This window comes from Triturus cristatus, chromosome 2_2 (assembly GCF_964204655.1).
Source record: "Triturus cristatus chromosome 2_2, aTriCri1.1, whole genome shotgun sequence".
Taxonomy (NCBI): Eukaryota; Metazoa; Chordata; class Amphibia; order Caudata; family Salamandridae; genus Triturus; species Triturus cristatus.
Window position 1 is genome coordinate 575,383,394 of NC_140582.1, and position 25,568 is coordinate 575,408,961.

The 25,568-nt window shown below is 43.8% G+C and overlaps 1 protein-coding gene across 2 annotated transcripts in view; it reads left to right on the plus strand.

The window, feature by feature from the left end:
* Positions 1–25,568, plus strand: part of TMEM144 (transmembrane protein 144) — a 240,369-nt gene that overhangs the window by 140,570 nt on the left and 74,231 nt on the right. For both annotated transcript variants that reach the window (XM_085641726.1, XM_085641727.1), the window contains one exon: positions 1,839–1,936. In XM_085641726.1, coding sequence (XP_085497852.1) covers positions 1,839–1,936 — 98 coding nt within the window. The remainder of the gene's footprint in view (positions 1–1,838; positions 1,937–25,568) is intronic.

The following is a 25,568-nucleotide window of genomic DNA, read 5'->3' on the forward strand; positions in this document are numbered from 1 at the left end:
TCCCCAATGAAACTAGTGGCAAATACGTTTTCTAGGAGACGCTGAGTAGATTGGCCTTCAGGACATAGACCCCTTATCCTTTTGCCAAAAGAATACCACAGGCAGGGGTAAGGGTTTAAAGAGCCTCATCCACAAAGCGTTGCAAAATGCTTCATACGCGCAGCTAAGTATCATTCCATTGAGATACGTGTGTGTGTTCTTTAAGGCCCCCCCAAATAACCACACCCCAGTCAGGAAAATCTGCAGAACACAAAAGTCATGAAAAAGAGAACTGAAATCGAAGTGTGGTCTGTATTCGTGCCGAGTCAGAAACCAGAAAGTTGTCTTACAGAAAGCTCTGTCTAGAACACCATGTGAGTTACAGATACAGATGGCCAGCCCAAATAGGGAATGGAACCAGGGCTGCTCTGTAGGGAAACATGATCACTATTCTCCTTCATTTCCGGTGTTTAATTGATAATTGCTTCCTTCTTGACTCATAAAGGCAGAGAAGGACTCCTTCTGCGAGTGTAGGGATACTTAATCTCAGGGCGTAATACATCTGAAGAGGCAACATGGATGGTGCCCCACTGAATATTGGGATTGAAGCATGGCTAAAGTATAGCTTCCTATGTTTGGAACTTTTTCAGAATTACTGCTATTGTGATGTGATGGGATGTCAACGTATAAAAGTAGCCTATCCAAAAGACTACAGATCCACTTTTGGTTGAGATCTCCTGTGGGCGAGGCAGTCTACAGTGTCTTCACAAGGCTTCAGCAATACGTAGTACCTCCAGCGACAGCACATCCATAGCTACCCACCTGAGTGTTATTTAACTCTTTAGTCAGCTGCACTGATGAGGACCGTTGTGACTGTGTGGCGAGAGTGTGTGTGCATAACTTCTCTGGGATGGCCTTTACATGCCTGGGGTGGAGCAAAGTGGTGGCATATGTTAAATGCAGCAAACACAGGTGGAGTTGCACTCTACTTTCATGGAAAGGCGTGCTCTACTCTCACTCTTGTGACAGGATCAACAGTGGTCTTTTGAATCGCACTTCTGTAAGTAGCAGTACAAATAGTAATACACATAAGTTATTTAAAAACCTACCCATGTACTCTGCATGGTTCCACAGGCCGAAAGGACTTTTTTTATTGTACTATAGATGACTTTGACTTTCAGTGGCCACTAGTTCTTCCTACCAATGCTCTAGAGCTACATTATGTGCTGGGTTTCCCTTGAGAAAATGTGACCGTTTAGAGGTCAAGAGTCTGGGTGTCATTTTCAGTTTGGTGGTAGCCCAGCCACCAGTTTTGGCACTTTCTGAGGCACTGGCAGTGTAATCTTTGTCATAGGTACTCCTGCCGACATGACTGGAGATCCTTCTGCATCTGTTAAGTTTTGCAGAAATAAAAATACCAAGTGGGGGTTTCCCTCTGTGAAATAAAATTGCAACACCTGTTACATACTGCATGTGTTTTTTCTGAGCATCTAGGGGCGGGGGGTGGGGTCATTGCTGATTTTTCCTGTTGTAGACCACCATGATTAGCATGGTTGACCCAGGCAGGGAAAAATCCGCTATAGAATGCCCATCCCAATGGGACAGGGCTTCGAGCGGCTGCTGCATACTCCACAGTTCCAGTGGTGACTCTGGTGTATGTATGTGTGTGTGTGTGCTGACATAACAAATCTCTGTAGTTAGAATGTCAGCACCTATACCTATAACTGATGTGACGAACGGCAGGCGTGGCAGATTTGTGGGAATCGGCCACTGCACTTGCAGTTCTATTTTCCTAAACCTTTTATGATGTTTCTATTGCTTGAATTTAGCATTACTTTGTTTTTTCTTGTCATTGATAGGTTTTGTTTCTGGTTTACTCTGGGGAATTGCTAATTGCTGCTGGTTTATGGCTAATCACTACCTGAGTGCTGTTGTCAGTTTTCCAATTATTACTGCGGTAAGTAATTAGAGTATTTTTTTTAAAGATCATTATTTTGAGATGTGCTTGAGTAATCATTGATGCCTATTATACTAATATGCATGCAGGTGTCTCACACTTAAGTACTCTTTTGCATGCTTAAAACAGTTATCATTTTTATCTATTTGAAGTATTTAAATTAGAAATGCCGTTTTTAACATGGCAACTCTTTCACCAGCTTATCTCTGGGATATGTTTTCGTAGAAGAAGCAGTGGAGGAGTATTTCAGGGATTTTTGTGGTCAGAGCTATTACATTTTCATTGTTTGTCATTTTCCAAACACATTTGTTTATTTCTGTGCTTTATAAAATTTTGATTGAGAATATTCGCTATTATTTGTCATTTCTCTAAAAAGAAAAAATACATGACACCAAAGTAGTTCGGGCTAAATCTAAATTACAGCTCTAAGCCAATGACCTGAACATGTGTATCTTGAAGTAGCAAATAAGAGAGAACTTATTGTTTTCGGAGATTATCTCGATAAATAACTTCCACCCTTACAGATAATGTAGTTGGGAGATTGTACATTTCAGCATAATGCTTATTTGCAAAATGATGGAAGTGAGTGACTTATCCATATTTTTAATAATGTCACTAAAAACTCTGTTAATGTGATCTGTGTTACTATGCGTCAAATAAACTGGTCTAATGACCTATAAAAACTAAGAATGTTTATACTTCACGTTGTACATTATTCCAAGTTGCTTTTCTCAAAGCATCTTAACCCCTTGCGTGCGCATTACGGAACCACGCCGTCCTGAGTCACGGGCGAGCTGTGCTCATGACGGCGTGGTTCCGTCATGCTGCGGCCGCTCCGCCTACGCGGCACGAATTCCCCACCTGTGCGGGCGAAATGAAGAGTGGGCGGAGTCGTGACGGAACCATGCCGTCATGAGCACAGCTCGCCCGTGACTCATTACGGCATGGTTCCTTCACGAGCATGGCGGCGCCGCGCTCACACCACACACCCCCAGCGCCGCGGCGGAATTTGCGCCACGGCGAAGGGGTTAATAGCTGTAGTCCAGCACATTTATTATTTTTACTTTAACACTTTAAGGAATTTTAATATATTGTGATATATAAAAATGCATCACATATTTAATTGCATGAAATGGTGAAATGTTAATTATTTAGTCAACCTTAGTACAATCAATGCTCCTAATTGGTCCTAATTTTTATCAGAAGTTGTTTGGAGTCCCTAAGAATCTAGCGCAAGTCTGTCTGATTTCCTATGCAACAACAATGTGCAAAGTGCTCTTTAATAGGTTCACCTATACATAGCTTGAGCGAAAAATGAACACAACCACACACACACCATGTCCGGGTAGATTAAACATGCACATGCACACCTCCCCTCCCCGCCCAAAATGGCAGCAACAAGGTTGACATGAATATCACGAAATGCCCTCTGCCTTATGAAAGAAAATCCCCACATTTTGCAGTCAACCGCATGGCCAGCTGATGCAAACAAATCACGTCAGACAACTGAGCCTTAGGGGGTTCAACATGGCTACTGGACTGAACCTCTCACTCTCCCACCAAACATCCCACCCTGTAACCCTACCCTCAGCAGAGAACATTGTAGCCTTTTTGAGGGAGAGGTCCAAGAGCTCCTTTTAAAAAGTGGCCACAGAGTCAGGGCCACTGCACCCCAATCAGCGGGATAAAGGGGCTTGCTCCCTCTTCTCTTTCATGAAGAACGGCTCACTCAGGCCCATCCTGGACCTCAGGCCTGTGAGCCGGTACATCCTCTCTGAACACTTCCATGTGATAACACTGGGGGATGTCATCCCTCTACTTTAGCAAAACAACTACACAACAGCCTGCTACCTCAAGGAGGCCTATTTTCACATCCTCATTCTTCACTCCCGCCGGTGCTACCTACACATCTTTAAGTGACTATCATTCTCAGTTCAGATTACTTTCATTCAATGTCCCCACTGCCCTAAGGGTCTTCACCAAATGCCTGGCAGTAGTTTCTGCACACTTGAGTTGCAGAGACATCTATATCTTCCCCTATCTAGACGATTGGCTAGTTAATAGGCACATCATCCAGGCTATCATTTCACTCCCCCACAGCCTCAGGTTCACAATAGATCCCACCAAGTACTTCTCCAGGTTCAGCCTTCCTGGACCTGGAACTCCATCACATGCAAAGGCTACCCCATCCCCAAGGGTCTCGTCTTTTCAACAGCTTTTGCCTCCCTTTTTAGGTAAACCATCATCTCAGTCAGAACATTCATGCAACTGCTAGGCATGATGGCCTCATGTACTGCCATAGTACCTTGGGTCCGGCTTCAAATGCTCCCACTACAACAGTGTCCTCCTGTGCAATGGTCACGGGCACAGGGTAATATGGAGGATCTATTGTTGGTAAAGGTTACCACCTGCCGGTCTCTGCAGTGGTGGAACAACAACAACCTGTTGCAGTTCGGCCTTTTCTAGACTGCATTTTGCAAGTTACCATTACCGCGGAGGCCTCTCAAACCAGCTAAATGCGCATCTCAGCTTGGGTACAGTCCAGGGTGTATGGGCCTCTCATCACCAACTGCACCACATTAGCAAGCTCGAGCTCTGGGTTATACGCCTTGCTCTCTAAACCCTCCTTGTGCACATTCAGGGGAAAGTAGTCATCGTTAGGAAGGGCAACATGACTACTAGAGTATGTATTACTTACAAAAACAGGTCTCATTCACTCCCCCTCTCCCTGCAGGCACTGAACATCTGGCATTGAGCTCTCCTTCACCACATCCGCCTGATAGCAGCGTACTAACAGGGGGTGGACGCCAACCTTGATTACCTGATCATCAGGACGCATCAACAAGTCCATGATTGGGACCTCCACAGATTGACCTATTTGCCACCCTCAAAACACAAAACACCCAAGCTTCACCTCCAGGTTCCCACATCCACAGTCCTTGGGCAAAGTACTATGGATGAACTGGTCAGGGATATTTTGCAAAGGCTTTGCTGCCTCTCCCACTCCTTCTGTCGTGGTACAGAACATGCAACAGACATCTCAGACCCTCATCCTTGTAGTTCCTACGTTGGCCAGACAGCCCTGGTACTCTGCACTTGTAGAGATATCAGTCAGTCCCCACAAGAAACTCCATTCAGCCTCTCACTGCTTGAACTCTAACCCCAAACATGATGTGAAGTTAGCTAAACCTAATTGGCTTATTAACTGCAGTAAGACTTAATTTATGTGCTGCAAAGAATGCATGTGTGGCACTAAAATGCACCTACCATGCGTGTCCTGCGGTGTACATGGTGCCTTATCAGTTTTTCCTTTTTTGTCCTAAATTTGCTTGGGAATTATGTAATGCTTTTTTACTTTAAAGTTTTTCTCTGTTAACAGTGATTTGACATAGCAAGATATTAAATAGACCGGATCCATCCTCACACATGAGTCCAAAATCTCACCGAAGTGAGTCTAGTATTCTGCCAGACTTCAGAAACTATGGTAACAGCTTCAATTATTAATGTTTCATCACCTATATTTCTAGTGCCCTTTATTCAATCACTAATCAACACAATACCTGTGCAACTTTCAAATCAGATGCTCCTAATGGGCCTCCACTCATCATTTTAAGATGTAGCCATTGCATAGCTGATTGTTAGTGTTATCTTAGGATCACATCAGTGAGACACTTCATTATAGAGAGGTATTTCTGTATTCAAAAGTACCTAACTTTAGAAAGTTTAATTTAACTCAGGACTTACCTGTGGCTAGTGAACCAACTTGTGCTGGTACCAGTATTTAAATATAGAGATTTGTTTAAGGTTGGTCAAAAAGTAAAATATAGCTGGTTTCAATTCTGCAATTCACATAATTATTGTTACCAAGACTACCCAGAGGAGTAATCATACCCACAGGTATTCTAGATCCAGGTATAAGCTTTCAGAGGAAATTGCTCTATTAAAGGCAGGATGCTTGTTTCTACCTGGCGACATAGAGGTTGCCGGGTAAGACACAAACATTCTTGTCAACACCACCAAGCCTTATGATGCTCCAACCGATTCAAAAATGGGGCAATAACTGAAGGTATTTGTGATACACAGCTGTTTCTTCACAAATGTGCCTCAAAATATGGGAGATATCAGTTGCTTTACAACCCTCTGCAATAATTTGGTACCACTGATATCACATGTAAAGGTTTACATGTAGGCAGTGCCATTTGACAGTGGGCAGTCAAGGGGTATTTAATAATCTTTCTTTGGTTTCAGGCCCCACTCTAAGGCTTCAGTGATCCCTCCCTCCTCCTCTCCATTCATGTTTGGTAATATTATAAGGAGAGCGCAGGTGTAACCGGTATCCATTTCCCAGGCACAGACCTAAAGCCCTCGAATTACACTATTAATGCTGCCTGCGAAGCTCTCTTGTACACTAGGAACATTCTGATGTCTACTAGTATTACAGAATGCCCAATTTAAGTATGTAGACTAGACAGAATATGAGCCTAACCTTAACATACAAGCACACATCTTAAATAATCCATTTTTTCTCTATGGTACTGAACAACACAGATTCAGAGGGCCTTCAAAAATGCATGATAGGAAACCACCTATGTGCCCAATGTTCGGTTGTACCTTCATGGGGTTTAAAGTCCAAATTAGGGAACAGTTATATTTTGCTGTTTATTCTGCCAAATCTATGTAAGTAAATGGTTTAATGCAAATTAGCTTTTGTATGCTAACTGTAACAACTTACAATTAACCAATTGTGTATTTCCAGGTAGCAAAAAGGCACATGTACAAAATAATTCCCTAAAGAAAAGGCTCTTAAACTGACCAGTCAACAGAGTAGTGTTGTGCTTCTTGATAGCCGGTTATGTTTTAGTAAGATGTGTTCTCTCAAGTGCCTGATTGCAATATCTGTGTCTCATTGGTACCATATGGATAGTTTGCAAACTGAAAATAGAGTAAAAGCTTAAACAATAAATCAAGATGTTTAGATTCCATAAAGAGTGACTTCTATGCATATGTCATAAACTATCACTGTTTGACAGAGACTGGTTATGTATAAACAATCTAATCATCTTTAGTTCATACTTTGAGAGCTCTGATTTAATACAAATTTGGTACACCCAAAAATGGGGATGTTAGTAGCTTTAGTGCAGAGCAAATCTGCAATGTTATTGGAGACCATGCTGGAGCATAATATGCAAACATCCTTTTTGTACTACTTACAGTAGCAATAATGGATGAGAGAAGCAATATGGCATTATCAGTGGCAACCCCCTAGAGTCTACAACAAGTCGGGGATAGTGTCCCTATTGCTCATCATGGGAACCAGATAAGTCCTACTCTGTTTTGGTCCTCTTACCTGGATTTTTCTATTTTTATTTTTGTTACTTGATTTATGTTTGGGTGTTGTTTTCCATATCATGAAACATTGTAGGTACTATAATGAAACCCTAATTTTACTACCAAGCACTATGTTTCACCTAATAGTGCCCTATTAAACTTATCTTTTATGGTTTTATGTAAGGCTACTACTAAGCTGTCCTTCAGCAGCTTCAAGATTTTCCTCTTCAGTGTTCCTAAGTGCCTCGTACAAAACAGCAACTCCTTTACTGTGCTTTTCTTCCCTGCCAAGTACTGTAATTCAGCACTCTTGCCTTTCGCACCTTCTTCCACTCACATCCTCTCACTATGGGCCATGGCTATCACGCTTCCATCCTCGGCCTTCACAATCATTCTCAAATGTCCTCTAGTCTATACAACTGGCAACTTCCACCACCCGATCTCGAGGCCTGGCAAATTCTTTTCTTCTTCACAGCTACCTGAGAACTAGCACTCATATGCTCATTTGCAGTAAATAGCACCATACCATGCACTGGCTGTTCAGGTTGCTTTGCTGCGTGTCATCGGCATTTCCTAGTGTCCTTTGCCGCTTCCATGTTTGGAACCACTTTCAGCTGATTGTAGCTTCTGTCAGTTCTCTCCTTTGATTGAATGGGCCATCCCTCATCCTGGCACTTCATAAGAGCTTAAGGACCACCAGTCCCTTATATTTGTAAAAAATATTTAGGACCCATATGAAATCAAGGAAAGTTGTTAAATAAAAGAGCTTGCCTCCTTCTGCCATAAGTGGAGAGTATTAACTGGGCCAACTAATTTTTGCTGTTATCCATTACTGTCTTTAATCCGCAACATCCAGCTCCTGTATTCGGCATGCTTTAGGCAATCAGTTCCTTTCTTCTTCATCACCATGTCTGAATCCAAAGAATAGAACTATGAGCTCTTCACCCCCTTATACTTCTTCAGACCCTTTGTTTCATGGAGACCTTCATTGAGCCATCTGTGACTCCAGTGCCCTTTTTCAGTCCTCATTGGACTCCTCTATCAAGAAGCTTTCTGCCGCAGTCGCCTTTTCTCTTTCTGAGGCTCCCAGATCTCCATTGGCTCCTCTAACAAACTTGTGCCTCTGCCCCCTCTTAACAAGTCATGCAAAGCCTCTTGCAAATGCAAGAACTTTCAAGAACTGTTCCTCAGGATACAAGGGGTGTTGCACTCTAGGAACGTTAGATGTAAACCCTGTCTTACTTCAGTTATGTTGTCATAGAATGAGAGTCTCACTCTGGACTCCTCTGCTGGCTCTTTGTAAGAAATTAGGGTATTAGTTGATGGGGTGAGTGCCATGGTGAACACTTAAAAGTCACTAAATGAACTTGAGCTCAACCTCCTGGTCTCTATGGCACAGAGCAGACAGGCTTAACATGGAGACAATGTTTGTGTGCAGTTCTTGAACATTAATAAAGTCAAAAAACAACACAAACCAATTCAGAAAACTGGAATACATTTTGATAAATACAATAATACCAAAATGACAAAAAGTGAATTCTCACAACCAGAGTTAGGATTTTTTAAAGTTTGAATTTAAAAATAGCACCAAAAAGCATTTAGCACCGACCATGGTCATCATGTTGTGTGTGACCAAGACAAGGGTACGTTTTATGGCTGACTTCTGTGGAGCATAGGTAGGATACCAGGACCGGGTTCCTTCAAGTGATTTCCAGACTTCGAAAACTTCAGAGCAGCAGACGTACCCAGGCAGCGGACTGTGGTCAAAGCTTGGCTTGTCGATGACTGTGAGCTGCAAGACGAGGTCCCTGTGAAGTTATCGATGAAGGAACAAAAAGCTTTGAGCGGGAAAGGTTCTGGTTTTGTTCCAAACAGCACTTAACATCAATAGGATCCCCTTCACTGGTGAAGCTTTCTACATTCAAACTTAGAAACTTTTTTGGGAAGTCAGATTTCCTCAGCACGGTAAGGCTGTAGCCAAAGAGGGTTTAATGTTGTCAGATGCTGGTTGACAGTTATCCCACTAAAACGGATTTGCTGCGGCAGAGAAGAACGTAGCTGGTGCTGCAGCAAATTCAATCCCGGCAACGATAAACCCTTGGCGGATCAGCATGGCCAGTTGCTCCTGGTCCCACGTCCGTTCTCGGGGCAAAAACGTGTCAGAAAGGTTCCTAGTAACAGGTTTTAGGGTTAGGCCTTTTATACTCTGACACAAGCCAAGGGTCCATGACCTTGGGAACAGCACTTGGGGAGGGTCTGTATTCACTCCTGCAGAGGCCAGCAGAAGGGACCAACTTAAGTCCAGTTGAAACTGGCCAACAAGAAAAGCAGGAAAAGTTCTCTGGTAACTGGTTGTAGCCATGTAGGTCAAACAAAAGGTCAGCCAACTGACCCTTGGAATCACTTCTATGGTCCTGGGTACAAGGAGAGCAGGTCCAGTTTTGAGGTCTTCAGACAGCAGTCTTCTTCTGAATCTTCCTCGGGTCAAGTAGTGTTCTAAAGAAGGCACTGTGGGTGCCACAGTTAAGCCCAGTGACAGCCTGTAGGTGGGGCAACTCCTGGCCACTCCTTAGCCAATGGGATAAAAGTTCCCAGGGATGACCCTACCTACTTTTGCAGCACCTCATGTGTGTTTTACTGTAAGCTATCCCAGAGTGTCCACTCTCTAAACCCAACATGGCAGAACCATTATTCCCCTGATCAGATCTCCCTGTGCCCACCCAGAGGTGTGGCTATGGAAGTGGGCAACCCCTCCTCTGTGGCCACTAAAATAGTTTTGGGACACCTTTCCTCCCACGGGGATTGGTGCCAGACTGACGCCTGACTAGAAGGAAAACAAAGGGTACAGGTCGAGGAGAGAGCTAAATCTGCCTGTGGCAGGGTAGACCGCCTTTGAAGTTAATCAAGTGCCTCGTCACCGCCCCAAAGGCACCCTGTCACACACCTCCCCCGGGCCCTTTGCCTTTGTCCTGCGAGTAATTCACACCTCACAACAGGGTAGCCATCAGCTGGCTCTTTATATAGTATACCAAAAAGAGATATACTGTGCAAACAGTTCAGGTGTCCCTTAAAAGTGGACTGGGGCTTGCTCTAGCAATCCCACGGTGCTCTCGCCGGGGGTAGTGTGGTCGAGCAGCCTTAGGCTCATCAGAGGGGAGTGTTCGATTATCTGCTGCTTACACACAGTCTATTATAGATAAACATAAACTCAATAAGGAGATCCACGCCAATTTATAAAAGTAACAGGTATCTTTATATATATTTAGGCACCAAAATCATCACGATCAGGTAAGTACATTTTAAATTAGAAATATAAACAGTTTTTAAGTCTACAGTGCAATTCCTGTAGCAATAATGTTATCCTATGGAGGAAAGGCATAATCTGCATACAGGTACTTTACAGCCACTTACAGGATCAACCTTCGAACTAAAGGGGAGTATGGGGCAAGGTCCATGGCAGCACCAATAGGTCACCTCAGGCAGCACGGGGCGGCCGGGTGCAGAGGTTCAATACAGAGTCGGGTGCCCCATTGAAGTCAATGGGGATCAGTCTGGTTAAAAAGAGGCTGCAGGTTTTGACTGGAGATGCCAGTCCGGCTGAACTAACAAGAGGGTGCTCGGGGATCTGGAGACCCCTTTGGTCCTCTTCTCCTTGGGCCGGGGCGGCCAGATGCAGAGGTGTCCTGAGGTGTCGAGTTTCGGTCACCGGAGGCACTCACAATAGAGCGGGCCTGCACAAAGAGGCTGCAGGCGGCATCGGGACGTCCACAGTTAGCAAACCCAAGGTGGGCTTTGGCTCTAGAGCGTCTGGGAACCATGCTGGCACCAATGGCACACCTCAACTCGGGCTAGGGGGCAAGGGTACAGTGGTGCTTTCAGGTGTCAGGTGTTTGTCAGTCTGGAGTACGTGCAGCTCTTCTGGGGTGCCTGCAGGATGCAGGGGAGCAGCTCTGTTACTCCACAGGAATTCCTGGGTCTTGGGTGATATGCTGGAAGTCCTTCCAGGCTTTTGAAGGCACAGGCAGCTGCAGGGCGAGTAGTCTATGGCGCAATTGTTGAGGACAGAAGACAGGCTGGCATGGTTGGCGCCAGTTCAGTTGCGGGTAATCTGCTCTTGCTTTTGCGATTTTTCAGTGTCGGTCTTTTTCTTTCAAGTTTGGCAGGATCTGATTCTCTGGTGCCAGGGGCTCCCCTAAATACTAGATTTAGGGGCATTAAGGGAGTGTAGGATAGTAGCCAATGGGCTACTTACCCCTGGGGGTCACTACACCCCCTATATGACTGCTTCCTGTGAGAAGTGGGCATAACCCTATCCCAGAGCTCCTAATTCTGCCGTCACAAAGATGGCAGACTGACATTTCATGTCTACATCAGGTAGCGCACCTTAGTGGCGGAACTAGCCTGAGGACTACTGGTCAAGGAGGTTGGCATCACCTCTAAGGGAAGCCAGAGTCTCAAACCAAAGGTGGTGAGCTCCCTGCCTTGGAATGCTTATTTACAGGTCATCCTGTTTGCCTCTGCTAGACAGGCTTTGTTCCTGATCTCCTGAGAGCGTAGACACTCACCCCTGGGGGGGTCAGAAACTTTTCTGTGATGGCAGGCTGGTCAGAACCAGTCAGCCAGCACACTAGTAGTTGGTAGGTTTTCAGGGGACACCTCTAAGGTGCTGTCATGGTGAACATATTAATAAATCTATCACTGGAATAGTGTGGGTTTATTAATAAGAGATGTTTGATACCAAACAACTTTGACTTTAGTGAAGCCATCATGTAGCTGTGGAGCTCGTTTTTGACCAGTACTCTGCATATGTTCTTAAAATGGCTTCCTTGATCAATTTTACTGGCAGTAATGGAACCGGCCAGCACAGGGGCATATCTGCTAATGCAGATATATCTACACATGTAGTATAGTGCACCCTGCCTTAGGGCTGTAAGGCCTGCGGGATGGGAGACTTATCTATGCTGCAGTGTTTGCAGATATGGCACACAGGGCTGTGTGCCATGTTGTGTTTTCACTTTTGTCTGCACCAAGACACTCAGCCTGCAGTGTCAGTCTGCATGAGTTAGGTGAGGGGTTCTTAGAGTGACATTATACATGCTGCAGCCCTTGGGGACCCTCTTTATTACCATTGTTCTAGGTACCTGGGGTGCTAGGGTCTTACAAGGGTGCTAAAGGTATTGCCAATTGAGGGAACAATTGTACAGTTTTATCAAATGAGATTTGGCATTTGGGACTTGGATAACAGGACCCCAGTGCACTTTGTCAAAATTGCATTGAATACCAGAGAAAAAGTAGGGGTGACCATGTCAAAAAGGGTCACTTTCCTACAGTACTTACAGAAATCCCTTAGAGGCTTTAGGCAAGGAATATGTAGTTTCACAAAAATGCCTTTTCCTTAATAGATAGTATTTGACTGTTCCATAATTTAGGATTTTATCTAACTTATCAAAAGAGTCCTTGAAACATTTTTCTAGCAGTTACAAAACCGAATTTAGCATTGTAAGGTGCGATAATATAATCCTGTGTTTCTCTATGGAAGCAACCAGCCTTGCCACAGTGGAAAAAGCTTTTAGAATTTTTCACTGTAAGAACACGTGAAGCATTAAATTTAAACATGTACTATTTTAAAATACCATGCACCCTGCCTTTATGGGCACCAAGCCCTACCTTAGGGGTAACTTATTAGTATTTAATGGGAAGGTTTAGGCTTATCAAAAAGGTTTATTTTGACAGGTTGAATTGGCAATTTTAAAGCTGCTCTGCCAGGCTACAATGGTAGGGCTGGGGTCAGGTTTTCTCTGTCACTGCAGTGGGTGGCACAATGTATGATGCAGCCCACTGGTAACATTTAATTTGCAGGCTTTCAGTGCACTATGTACCATATATTAGAACATTGGAATGTGGAGCACTCTGTTGCAGACAATGGAGTGCTTCGTGCTACTACGGGCCGGTAAAGGCCTGCAAAGCAACATTCCAATGTTGTTTAAAAAAAGGCCTCTCGGAGATCCAGGGGATTTCAATCCCCTCGGGCTTCGAGAGGCCTTTGTTTAGTTTGTTAGAACACTCTGCCCTCTAGTGGCAGAATGTTCTAATAACCGTATAGCCCTTCGTAGCTTGGCTCAGGCCTTTAACTCAGGAGTGGGCCTTTAATAGCCGGTATAGCCCGCTACGACGGGCTATAAGTATATACTATGGATCTTTTTGTAAGTAAAATGTGCCAATCAGGTAGATACCAATTTCATCATGTTTAAAGGGGAAGCACAAGCTGTTTAACTCTGGTTAGCAGTGATAAAGTAATAGAGTTCTATAGCCAACAGAAACAGTCGGAGCAAAAAAAACCTGGGTAATACAATGTAAAAGATGATCATTATCAACACTCTTGAACATATAGCCTGGAACATCAAAGCCATTTTCATAACAGCTCCATACTAGATCATTAATCCAGAGCCTTGCCCGCCTGTTCACTGTAGTCTTATGGTTCCTAGCGGAACTTTGCCCCCATATCAGTAGCTTTGCCCTCCTGGCTGGCACCTTAGCAATCAAGAGCCTAGCCAAGCAGAAAATTCACTGCTGTGTTCTTTATAGGATGAACAGCGTGCATGCTGTCTGTTATGTAAACCAACTCAGCAGTACAAAATCGAATGCCCTCGCTGAACTTTCAAACACTTTTTGGGAAAATGATCTCTGCAACAACCTTGTGGTTATTGACTTTCAGTCTCAACTTTGGATTGGTGCTCATCTTCAGGACACCAGTGACTGAAAGCTGAATGCTATGATCTTCCAGGCCATGTGTGACCTTTGATGTCCATTCATTCTGGGTCTCTTTTGTTTTCACTTCAACGTTCAACTTCTGGTGATTGTGAGTTTGCTTCCAGATGCAAAGGCACTTATGCCTTCCTTCAAGACTAAAGTAGGCCCTTCCCTTATGCCTTCCGTTCATCCTCCTCCCCTGAGTGAGCACTTGCAATCTCATCTTAGGCACTCCAGATTGGCCTTCCTCAGCATACTTCACTTGCCTTCTGGAACTGGTGACCAACTTCCCTCACCCACATCTGAATTAGAAGTTGCTTCATGTCCATCTTTGTCTCCTCCAGTGAAGAATCCATGGAGATCCTCTTGATTTCTAACTTTTAAGCACTTGCTGCTCACCTTATCGGTAAATCCTTGGCTCCTGGGACAGGATGTGCCTGTAATTCAGCCTTGTCATTGTAGCGTAGAACTTGGTATAGACCAGCTTGGTACCTCTCCTATCTTCTTGCCAAATTTCCTTTCTGTTCTTCTATTCCTAAAGGACTATTCTTGACATCTACAGTTCGAATGTTGCAGCTCACCTTCCATTATGCAATTCCCTTTCCCATGGGAAAGACTCTTTGGTTAGTCACCTGTTGAAAGTTATTACTCATAGGAGTCCTCCACTTCCCCGTTACTCCTTCACCTGGGATGTTTTCAAAGTCCTCAGCTTCCTTTCATAAGCCTCCCCTTAAGGACCTTACCGTGAAACTTATTTCTCCTCTGCTTTATCTCCTGCAAGAAGTTTGGATGTCAGATCTTGTCTTCTGTCACCGTTCGTCTCCAGAGGAAGACCTGTTTCTATTTCAGTCCAGACTAAAGTGGCTTCTCTTTCTGTCCTTTCCCCATTATTTAATTCCTCTTTTATCCATAATTTAATTAATCTGTTATGAGAGTTCTGATTTAATACAAATCTGCAACACACCCGATAATCACTGTGAAACAGGACTTACATTGTGTATAAATGTAAAGTTCAGTTGATCATTTATTTTTTAATTTACTTGGGTTGCCTGTTTCTGTCTAAGGTTAATGAGGTTTTCAATTAACAATTCAAATACACAGTCATGTTCTCAAATAAAATAACTTTATACTTCAACTAATATTTAACTTTGCAAACAATTGGGAAAATTATTTATTTAGAAGTGGTAGGGATCTTTCAGAATGTAGAAATGTAAATGCCATGGTGAAAAGTAACCTGTAGTTGAGGTTCTGAAATTTGTCGTTTCTCGATCGTACCCAGACTCCATCTTGTGTTTTCCGCCATCTTAGGTTGCCCTCACTCAGGCAGCTGGTAAACGAGATGTTTTTGTAATTTCTGCCCTTGCGTTTCTGGTAGCTTTTCGTCCCGTGTTTATTAACTAGTGTCAGGGTCTGGCCGAATGCACTAATTCATGTCTGAGCCGGATAATCCCCGCCCGAACTATCTGTTAGCTCACACCATTCTTTCCTCCCGCTTATCTTATCTACTGCCCTTCGCTACACATCTCATGCAGTCTCTGGCCTCACGACTGTCCTTCTAGAACATACAACCATGTTTTCTTTCCTTGTAAACTGTATCATGTGGATTCTCTTTGCAATTTGCTTAAAGGGGCCAGCAACAAACATCACCTGGAACCCGAGTCAGTTTTTAGCTTAAACCATTGTTGGTAACATTTGTCGATGTCTCAAATTCTATATGTGTTTGGGTTATCCATTGTATCCATTGTATTTCACTGTATAAAAGCTTGTGCGCCACGGAGGTCAGGAGCAGTCTCTTGTGAACCCATCCCTGTGTGACTTCACGGACAACTGTACTAGCTGCAGCTAATAAAACTCGATCTTTTACGCCAGACGGAGTGTCCAGTGTCTCTGTATTGCAAGGCAGGAGAACTAGAGGATTTCAGGCGTACTCTGCGCCGCTTGGCCCTTAAAGGTCAGGTTCCTCATAGTTAAATATAATGCAAAAATATACAACCGGGAAATTCTATTTCAGATAATATATAAAAAAAAATACAACCTCATGCAATGACAGCGGGCCCTGGACCAAGAGATTTACATGATTGGATTATAGGGACTAAGTAAACCAAGAGAAATATGTTGCACAGAGCCCCCTGAGCACGTAGAAATTCAGGAGAGGTATTGTTGGAAAAGGGAGAATCTCCCCTTTCCAATGGTACTCCTCTCCAGTGGATCCCTGCTTGGGGATCGCCCCAGGAGGGTGATTCCCAAGCAGGGATCCACCCACTAGGAACCAGGGAGGGGGGTGCGGCCCCTTGGGCAAGGGCTCCCCCCCCATATTAATTAGGGTGAATTAAGCCCCCAATCTGCCCACTAGAAACCAGGGATTTTTTGGCAATTTAAATTAGTGGTGGGGGCTGCCCAAAACAGGCATGCCAATGTGCCCCCCCAGCAAAAATTAGTCTTTCTGCCCTCCCTAGTAGGCAGATGGGGGCAGGAGCCCCCAATCTGCCCCCGGGGAACAGAAAGCCCACCAGATGCCAGGGTTTTTTCCCCGTAGTATTTAGGGATGGGGGCTGCTCCAGATGGGCATGCCAATGCCCCCAACCCCACCCCCCACAAAATTAGTCTTTCTGCCCCCCCGGGGAGGCAGAAAGCCCACTAGATACCAGGGATTTCTTTTCCACTGCAATTATGGGTGGGGGCTGCCCAAGATGATGAACAGTGTTCTCTAATATAGGGAACGTCCCTGTGGGCACTACCAGACACCTAGAGGGTGTTTCAACTGTTCTTGACCAACGTTGTGTTAGTAAGTTCGTCAAAACGTCATCAAAGCTTAATTCATATTTATTTTCAATCTTCATATGAATTTATCTTGATGCAATCATGTTCCACCTCAATTATTAGCGTTTTTACTCCTTTATGCTCCAATGCATTTCGGGTATTAAACCCTTCATCAGGGAACAGCGTCCTGTGAATTAAATTAAAACTCAATACACGAAGGGACTCTATACTGCAGTCTCAGAATTAGTATTACTAATAAGGGTGAGTGATAGTGAATCCAGTTGCCCAAAAATCGGAGAATCGACTGGTATTTAGGAAGTCGGTGCTGCCCATATCATAAAGAACTGAGAAGAATCTCAGGAAAATACTTTGTTTAACAAAATTTACGTGAATTCGGTGTCAACGGACAGAAGTGCTTAGAAACAAAAAGTTAAATCTGGTTGGTGACTACGTTTTATGAAAATGAGGTTAACAAACACCTGTCGGATGGGACAATCTACACCAAACTAGACACCAATCCCACTGAAACCTTTGTAAACCTGTTGAAATCTATCCTTAACAAACATTACGAAAATGGAAGAACCAATGTTAGAACCAAGCAATTTCTAATACAGGAAAATCCTAAAAGTCCGATTATTTATATGTTATCAAAAATCCATAAGGACACTACATCCACCTTTTTGTCCAATAGTATCCACCAAAGGGAGCATACATCAACCTATTGGTCAATTTTTAGACCGATATCTCCAACCGAGTGTCATAAAAATAAAAACTTACGTGAAAGATACCACTGATTTTTGGATCAAATTACAACAAGTGAAAATCAACAGCCAAGAACACATTCTTTTATGCACCATGGACGTAAAAGCGTTATACACTTCAATACTACACCAATCTGGCATAGAGGCCATTGAACACACACTGTTAGCAACCAACATCGATCAAGACATGAAAGTTTTTCTGATGGAATTGCTGTACTTTACTCTTTACCAGAGTTACTTTAAATGGAAGGAACACTGGTTTCTCCAACAGTCAGGAACATCTATGGGCAATTCGGCTGCGCCCGCGTATGCCAATCTTTTTATGGAAAGATTTGAAGAAGAACATATTTTAACTCAACCTCCATGGAATACACATAGCAAGTTGATTCTCAGATACATTGATGATATTTTTGTCATTTGGAGTGGGACAAAAACAGAACTCACGGAAGCCGTACACAATTTGAATTGTATAAATGACAGAATTCAGTTCACGGCGGAAATACAAGAGAAATGCATAACTTACTTGGACGTAGCAATAACAAAAACGGATTCCGGATTTGAAACAGACATTTATCGAAAATCAACGGATCGCAATAATACTATACATTATAACCGTTTCCACCAAGAATCCCTTAAACAACACCTTCCGTATTCTCAAATGTTAAGAGTCCAAAGAATCGTATCACAACCTAGTCAAGTTATCATAAGAATCAATGAAATGGAACAGAGATTTCTCGACAGAGGTTACCCCAAGTCAGTCTTGGAAGAAGCGAAACAACGTAGCGCTATAAAAACGCGCATAGAATTACTCCCGAAAACTGAAACTAAGAACAATAAAGGCCTGGTAGCAGGGACAACAGTTTCTACCATGAGCAAGGCATACCAACGAATTATTAGATGACATTGGTCTATTCTTGTACAGGAGCATTATTTCAACAATTTATTTAAAGAACCACCCATCTTTGCATACCAAAGAAGTCAAAACTTAGGAGAAATTTTGAAACATCCTGTTGAAGACGATAAAACCAACTATACAGGCACAGTACAATGTTACAATTGTAACAACTGTAATAATGTCATTAAAGGAAACATGATTTCTCACCCACGAAAAGGCAATAAGATTAAACTCCGTGTCACGGCAACATGTGATACTATGAATGTCATATACGCATTGAAGTGTCCTTGCGGTCAAGCGGATGTGTGAAAAACTGAGTGCAAAATCAGGCTAAATGAACATAAATCCAACATGCGTAACAAGAATCCTAAATCTACCGTTGCTTGTCATTTTGTTGAAATACAACATCGCATTTGTCAACTCAAATTTTTGATTTTAGTGGTCATCACTAGACAAGAAGGACGTGACAATAACAAATTTTTGTTACAAAGAGAAAATCATTGGATAAAATTATTGGAAACCACCAAACCGTTTGGAATGAATGATAGAATGGAATTTAACTGTTACTTGTAACAGTCCCTGGTTGATCCGCATTTGGAAATTCATAATTACCATTGGTTATTTTGGTTTAACATTGAAATGATGCGTTTTATTAATATTCATTCATTCATTCAACTGTTCATTGAAATCTGCCTTTTTCATCTGCTTTTTTTATTGTGTTATATATCTTTTATTTTTCCACCACTCTCCTTGCACCCCACATTTAATGCCACTATTTGTTATGACACTTTATCACATATATTGTGGATCGTCAATCTTTTTCACCGGAACAGACTTTACATTAATATGGATCTTTTTTACCCGGGTAACCCGTACTGAGCAGCAGTAATATTTACTGTATAACCTGCTCCTTTCCAATATGGCCGATATAGCAGCCTTATCTTGCGATAGTCCATCATCGATGCCCTCTTTGATATACGTCAGTTTAACATTCACCTCCGAGTAGCTCTTCCGTTAGACAAACATAGGACGCGATTCACTGACACTCCGGTGAGCTTCACTATTTTACGAGTATACTACTTGGTTGTTTATTTAGAACGAGCACGAATGTTCCGTTTTCTCTAATGAGCACAACCCTTCGTTATGTTTTAACGTGCACCTGGTTGATTTGTTACTTTATTCTGCACGTTCATTTGGAGCTCACATGTCTGCCACCAACCGGATTTAACTTTTTGTTTCTAAGGACTTCTGTTCGTTGACGCCGAATTCACGTAAATTTTGTTAAACAAAGTATTTTCCTGAGATTCTTCTCAGTTCTTTATGATATGGGCAGCACCGACTTCCTAAATACCAGTCGATTCTCCGATTTTTGGCCAATTGAATTCACTATCACTCACCCTTATTAGTAATACTAATTCTGAGACTGCAGTATAGAGTCCCTTTGTGTATTGAGCTTTAATTCAATTTAATTCACAGGACGTTGCTCCCTGATGAAGGGTTTCATACCCGAAATAAATTGGAGCATAAAGGAGTAAAAACCGCTAATAATTGATGTGGAACATGATTGCATCAAGATGAATTCATATGAAGATTGAAAATAAATATGAATTAAGCTTTGATGATGGTTTGACGAACTTACTAACACAACGTTGGTCAAGAACAGTTTAAACACCCTCCGGGTGTCTGGTAGTGCCCACGGGAACGTTCCCTATGTTAGAGAACGCTGTTCATTGTTTTACTTGTCTACTGGACTGGAGTGCACACCCAAGGTGCACACTGACCCTCAAGTAACTTGCTACAAGTCCAGGTTGTGCGTGATTAATCCAATTTAATGGGCTGCCTTTCTGCCCCCAATCTGCCTCCCGGGGGGGGGGGTAGAAAGGCCACTAGATGCCAGGACTTTTTTTCCCTTTGAATTTAGGGGTGGGTGCAGCCCACAAGCGGCATGCCAATGCCCCCCCCCGCAAATCCTACACTCGTTCTGCCCCCCCGGAGGCCGATGGGGCAATCTACCCATTCCAATGGTACCCCTCCTTAGTGGATCCCCCCAGGAGGATGATCCCCAAGCAGGGATCCACCCACTAGGAACCAGGGAGGGGGTGCGGCCCCATGGGCAAGGGCTTTTTCTCCCCCATAATAATTAGGGTGAATTTAGCCCCCAATCTGCCCCCCTAGGGGAGTTGAAAGCCCACTAGAAACAAGGGATTTTTTTGGCAATTTAAATTAGTGGTGGGGGCTGCCTAAAACAGGCATGCCAATGCCCCCACTTCCCCAGCAAAAATGAGTCTTTCTGCGCCCCTTTGTGGGCAGATGGGGGCAGTAGCCCCCAATCTGCCCCCGGGGGGGCAGAAAACCCACTAGATACCAAGGATTTGTTTTCCACTGCAATTAGGGGTGGGGGCCGTCCAAGGTGGGCATGCCAATGCCTCCACCCACCCCTGCAAAATTACAGTCTTTCTGCCTCCCGGGGCATAGAAAGCCCACTAGACGCCAGGGATTTTTTTTCCATTGAATTTAGGGGTGGGTGCTGTGTTTTTGTACCCGGGCTCAGCGACCATCCAAGGAAACCTGCCAAACCTACACATTTCTGAAATCTAGACACCCGTGGGAGTCCAGGGAGGTATGACCCACCAACGTTTTCCTACCCAGAATCCCCTGCAAACCTCAAATTTAGCTGAAAAAAATTTAAGTTTTCTACAATTTCTGTGTGGGATGGTTGTGGGATCAACAGGCTGACACAAATTTCCTACCCCCCAACGTTCCCCCGGATCTCCCAATAAAAATGGTACCTCACTCGAATGGGTGGGCCAAGTACCCATGACAGGGAAGGGCCCAAAACATATTGAGGAGACATCAAAACGACCTCGTTTTGCAAGGGGGGACACCTGGGTTTTTGGCCCAGGGCTGGGCGGCCATCTAGGAAAACCTACTAAACCCACACATTTCTGAAAATTAGAAAGCCGGGGGAGTCCAGGGAGGTATGGCTTGCATGGACCTCCCCCCAACGATTTCCTACCCAGAATCCCCTGCAAACCTCAAAGTTAGCCGAAAAAATCACTTTTTTCTCAAATGTCTGTGTGGGAAAGTTGTGGGATCACCGGGCTGACACAAATTTCCTACCACCCCAATACCCGCGAATGGCAAGGGCCCAAAACTTATTGAGGAGACATCAAAACAACCTGGTTTTGCAAGGGGGTTCACCTGGGTTTTTTGGCCCGAGCTCGGGGGCCATCTTGAGAAACTACCAAACCAACACATTTCTGAAAACTAGACACCTGGGGGAGTCCAGCGAGGTATGGCTTGAGTGGATCTCCCAACGTTTTCCTACACGCAATCCCCTGCAAACCTCAAATTTAGCTGAAAAAGGCTTACCCACACAGGTGAGGTACCATTTTTATCGGGTAACGTGGGGTGAGTGGAATTCTGTGGATCCACACAGATTCTAGAACTTTCCATCACAGGTTTGAGGTGCACAATGCTAAGTCCCTTGACCCGCCTGCTGTTCCCATCGATGGACGACAATGTTCTGAAGTTTATCCGTGATGATAATCAGCGAGTGGAGCCCGAGTGGTACATGCCCATCATTCCCATGGTGTTGGTGAATGGTGCTGAGGGTATTGGAACTGGCTGGGCATGCAGGATTCCCAACTATGATGTCCGCAAAGTCCTAAACAATATCCGCCGAATGCTGGATGGAGAGGAACCCCTTCCAATGCTTCCAAGCTAGAAGAATTTCAAAGGGGTTATTCAAGATTTGGGTCCAAGTCAGTACCTGGGAAATGGTGAAGTGGCTGTGATTGATGAAACGACAATTGAGATTTCTGAGCTTCCCATCCGGACGTGGACTCAAGTAAGCATGCGCTGCTCGGCTTTCTTACTCTTGGCCAAAGACCATGGAATTAAAATAGGTGAATTTGTATGTCAATTAGTTTGAAGATTAATTTAGAGTTGGAACTTCTAGACGCTTAAAATGGAAGGGAACGAACTCCACTAACCAGGTCCCTGTATACGTTATGGCTTTTCACAAGCAGACCAAGATATGCCGAACACGGACAAAGATGATGAAGGATAACCACCTTTAACATGAAGGAACATGGTTAATCTATTAAAGCGATAGTTACATGGCCCCGGAAACTCGCTTAGTAGGAGCACTTAGAGGCTTAAGTAAAAATGGTCCCCCTACAATTTTCATGCCTGTGAAATCTAACCCTTTGAACAAGAGTGAACTTCAACCTTGCATGCAAACATGGGCATAAGGTATGAAGGTGGCTTTTGCTGAATGGGTCAATGTTATAAGGTAAAGGAAGCAGATAACACACCAATATGGCAGTTCTTTCCAATGGGTGCAGAAACTGGATGAAATCTGGCCTATAATCCCTTATGGGAAATCGCATCCGAATATGAAAGACTACACACATTCAGCAGCCCTCAAGCGTGAATTCACAGCCTGATGATGGACCATATCCTTACACTGAAATTGGCGGAGGTGGTGCACAGTATTATGGTGCTTTCAAACAAGCCTCTGCTAGTGGGAAGGTTTGATTGGATAAGATAAATCGCCATCAATGTCGACATGGTGACTACATTAAACCATTCTTGGAGACCAGGTGGGAAGAAACAGTGGCCCAAAAAGTCATAGTTCTAAGGAACAATTCGTAAATGTCCAACTTAAACTGAATATACCATAGCAGAAATACTATGCAGGAGATAATGGTGCATGGAAAATCATTGCAACCGATGTAATGGCAGCTAAAACACAGATCTATGCCCAATTGAAAACTACAAGGCTTCATAATATATGAAAGTTAAGCAGCTTTATATAAAACCAGTTCTAGAATATATAGTCCGCTAAACCTTACATGTGACCGGACTAAATTGAAGAATTGGAGCCAATTTAGAAAAATTGCAACTCCAATAAAAACCTCCAAAGCCCCAGAACTGGACCAGAAGCATCATCTTTGACATTGTAGTATGTTCTACTTGGTGTGTGTGTTCACTTTGCTTTAGGTATGTTGCCAGTGTTCCGTTCTAGTCTAAGAATATTCTATAGCTCCTAGCAACTGTATTGTGGATTCAGTGGAGCTGGAGTTGCTGTGGGAGTTGGTGGTTACCTTCTCTCCTCTATGTGTAGCCTTAATAAACCTGTAATCACAATCCTGACCAGCGTGATTACTACAAAATTACTGGCGACGATCTAAGGCTACACAGCGCTACCCTCGCGTTTCAGTCCACTGAAGAGTCTCCTTCAAAGATCACTACTGCTACAAGCAAGTCAAAGTACCTAAAGGACCTGTTTCTGCCGTTGTTCACACAGTGAGCTCTCTCGAGTCTTGGGTATGAACTCTCTCTCATCAAGAAAACTGTATGTTTATTTACTTTTCCTTCAAGTCTGACCAATACTTCTGCACACCCAGTGGATTTTCACATTGCTTTTGAAAAGCATTTCTAATTGACTTTCGCTGCTTTGCTGCAATTTTTTTTAATTACCAGCATTGCTTCAGCAACTTCAGATTTCCCATTTGACTCGAGCTGCACTTCAACATTCATCTGCCTACATTTCTCAAGCCGCGCTGCACAGCTTTAGTGTATTTCAAAGCGTTTTTGCAGAGGCCGCCCCCGCAGGGGGCTCGAGGGCCGGCGCCACAATGGCCGCCAGAGCCCGACAATGAACGGAACTGGTTCTTGCCAGCGGGAAGCGCCGCAGGGCGGAATGCCCTGAGGCCCCCGCCCCCCCCCTTCCAAGAACAATAGGGAGGGGAGATATAAGACGACGCTCCCCCTGTGGCAGCCCACTTGCATATCATGGGAGCTGGGGGAGCGGCGCCAACGATTAAAAAAAAAATTTCAAAGCAGGAGTAACACGGGCCATTTGTCCTTGGGGGTCAACAACCCCTCCTGTTGCCTCCAGTAAGTCCCCTACAGTGGGATTACTAAGAGGTCTTTGGAGGCCAAGCCCCCTTTCTCCACCTCTCTGCAAACGCACCTCCTGGCACACTGCATGTTGGGGGATGAAGTTCACTTTACTTCTGAGGGACTTTGGGGGCCAAGAAGCCCTCCTGGTATCTGCTGTAAGTCCTACACAGCGGAATTCCTGAGCGCTGGTCGGAAGCCCAGCCCCCTGTCTGCACCATTCTGCAAACACGACTACTACCTTATAGTTCGAAATTAGCATTTAAAAATACTTTTAAATTCACTGAAAAAAACCATAGGTTTCAGGTACGTTATAGTTAGTTGGACATTTCACTTGTACAAAACCAGAGAAATTCGGCTGTTATAGTTAGTTGAGCTGACTATTACTTGCGCCCCCGCAATGCACTGCTGATGACATCACATATTACATCACTCATGTAATTACACCAAAACTTTCAACACAGCAGCTGAACCACAACGGGGATTCTTTTTTTAAAATGTTGTGAAGATTCGTCAAGCGGCTCCAAAGTTATTGGCAAAACAAAACACTTTTCCTATGGAAACTTTGGTCCTAACTAAAACTACCTACTGGCCAGAAGGATATATATCTATAATATAATCTCCTACTGGAAGTTAGCCAGTAGGTAGTTATAGTTAGGGTGTAGTTTCCATAGGCAGAGCGTTTTCTTTATTTGCCACTAACTTCAGCGTCGTTTGACGAATCTTCGTAAAATTTTCAAAATTAGTTTGATGCTCACTTCAGCTGCTGTCTTGAAAGCTTCCGGGGGATGCGTCAAGCAGGGGCTGAGAAAAAGGGGGGTCCCAAAATGTTTTTTCTCCATGTTCATTTCCATAGGAAACTTTAGACACAACTACAGCCCGAACTGCTGAACGGAGTTACACCAAATTTGGCATAAAGGTAGCTCTTGCTCCAGAGAAAGCACTCTTTTTGTTAAATGGTATAAATCCGTTAAGTAGTTGCTGAGAAATGTAAAGATTTCTCAGATATACAACTGAGGCCGGGTTGGATCTGCGACCCCTCCCGATTTTATGCCTGAGATCTGATTGGCTGGCAACACTTCAAACCAGGAAGTGTTGGCAGCCATCTTGTGACTTGGTTGAACCGAATCGCAAGAAAATATTTTTTAAAAAGAAAATGGGGCAGAGTAGAAACACCCTGAACCACTAGGCCTCTTGGAATGCTCCAAAGGCCGAAAAAGCATGGGTG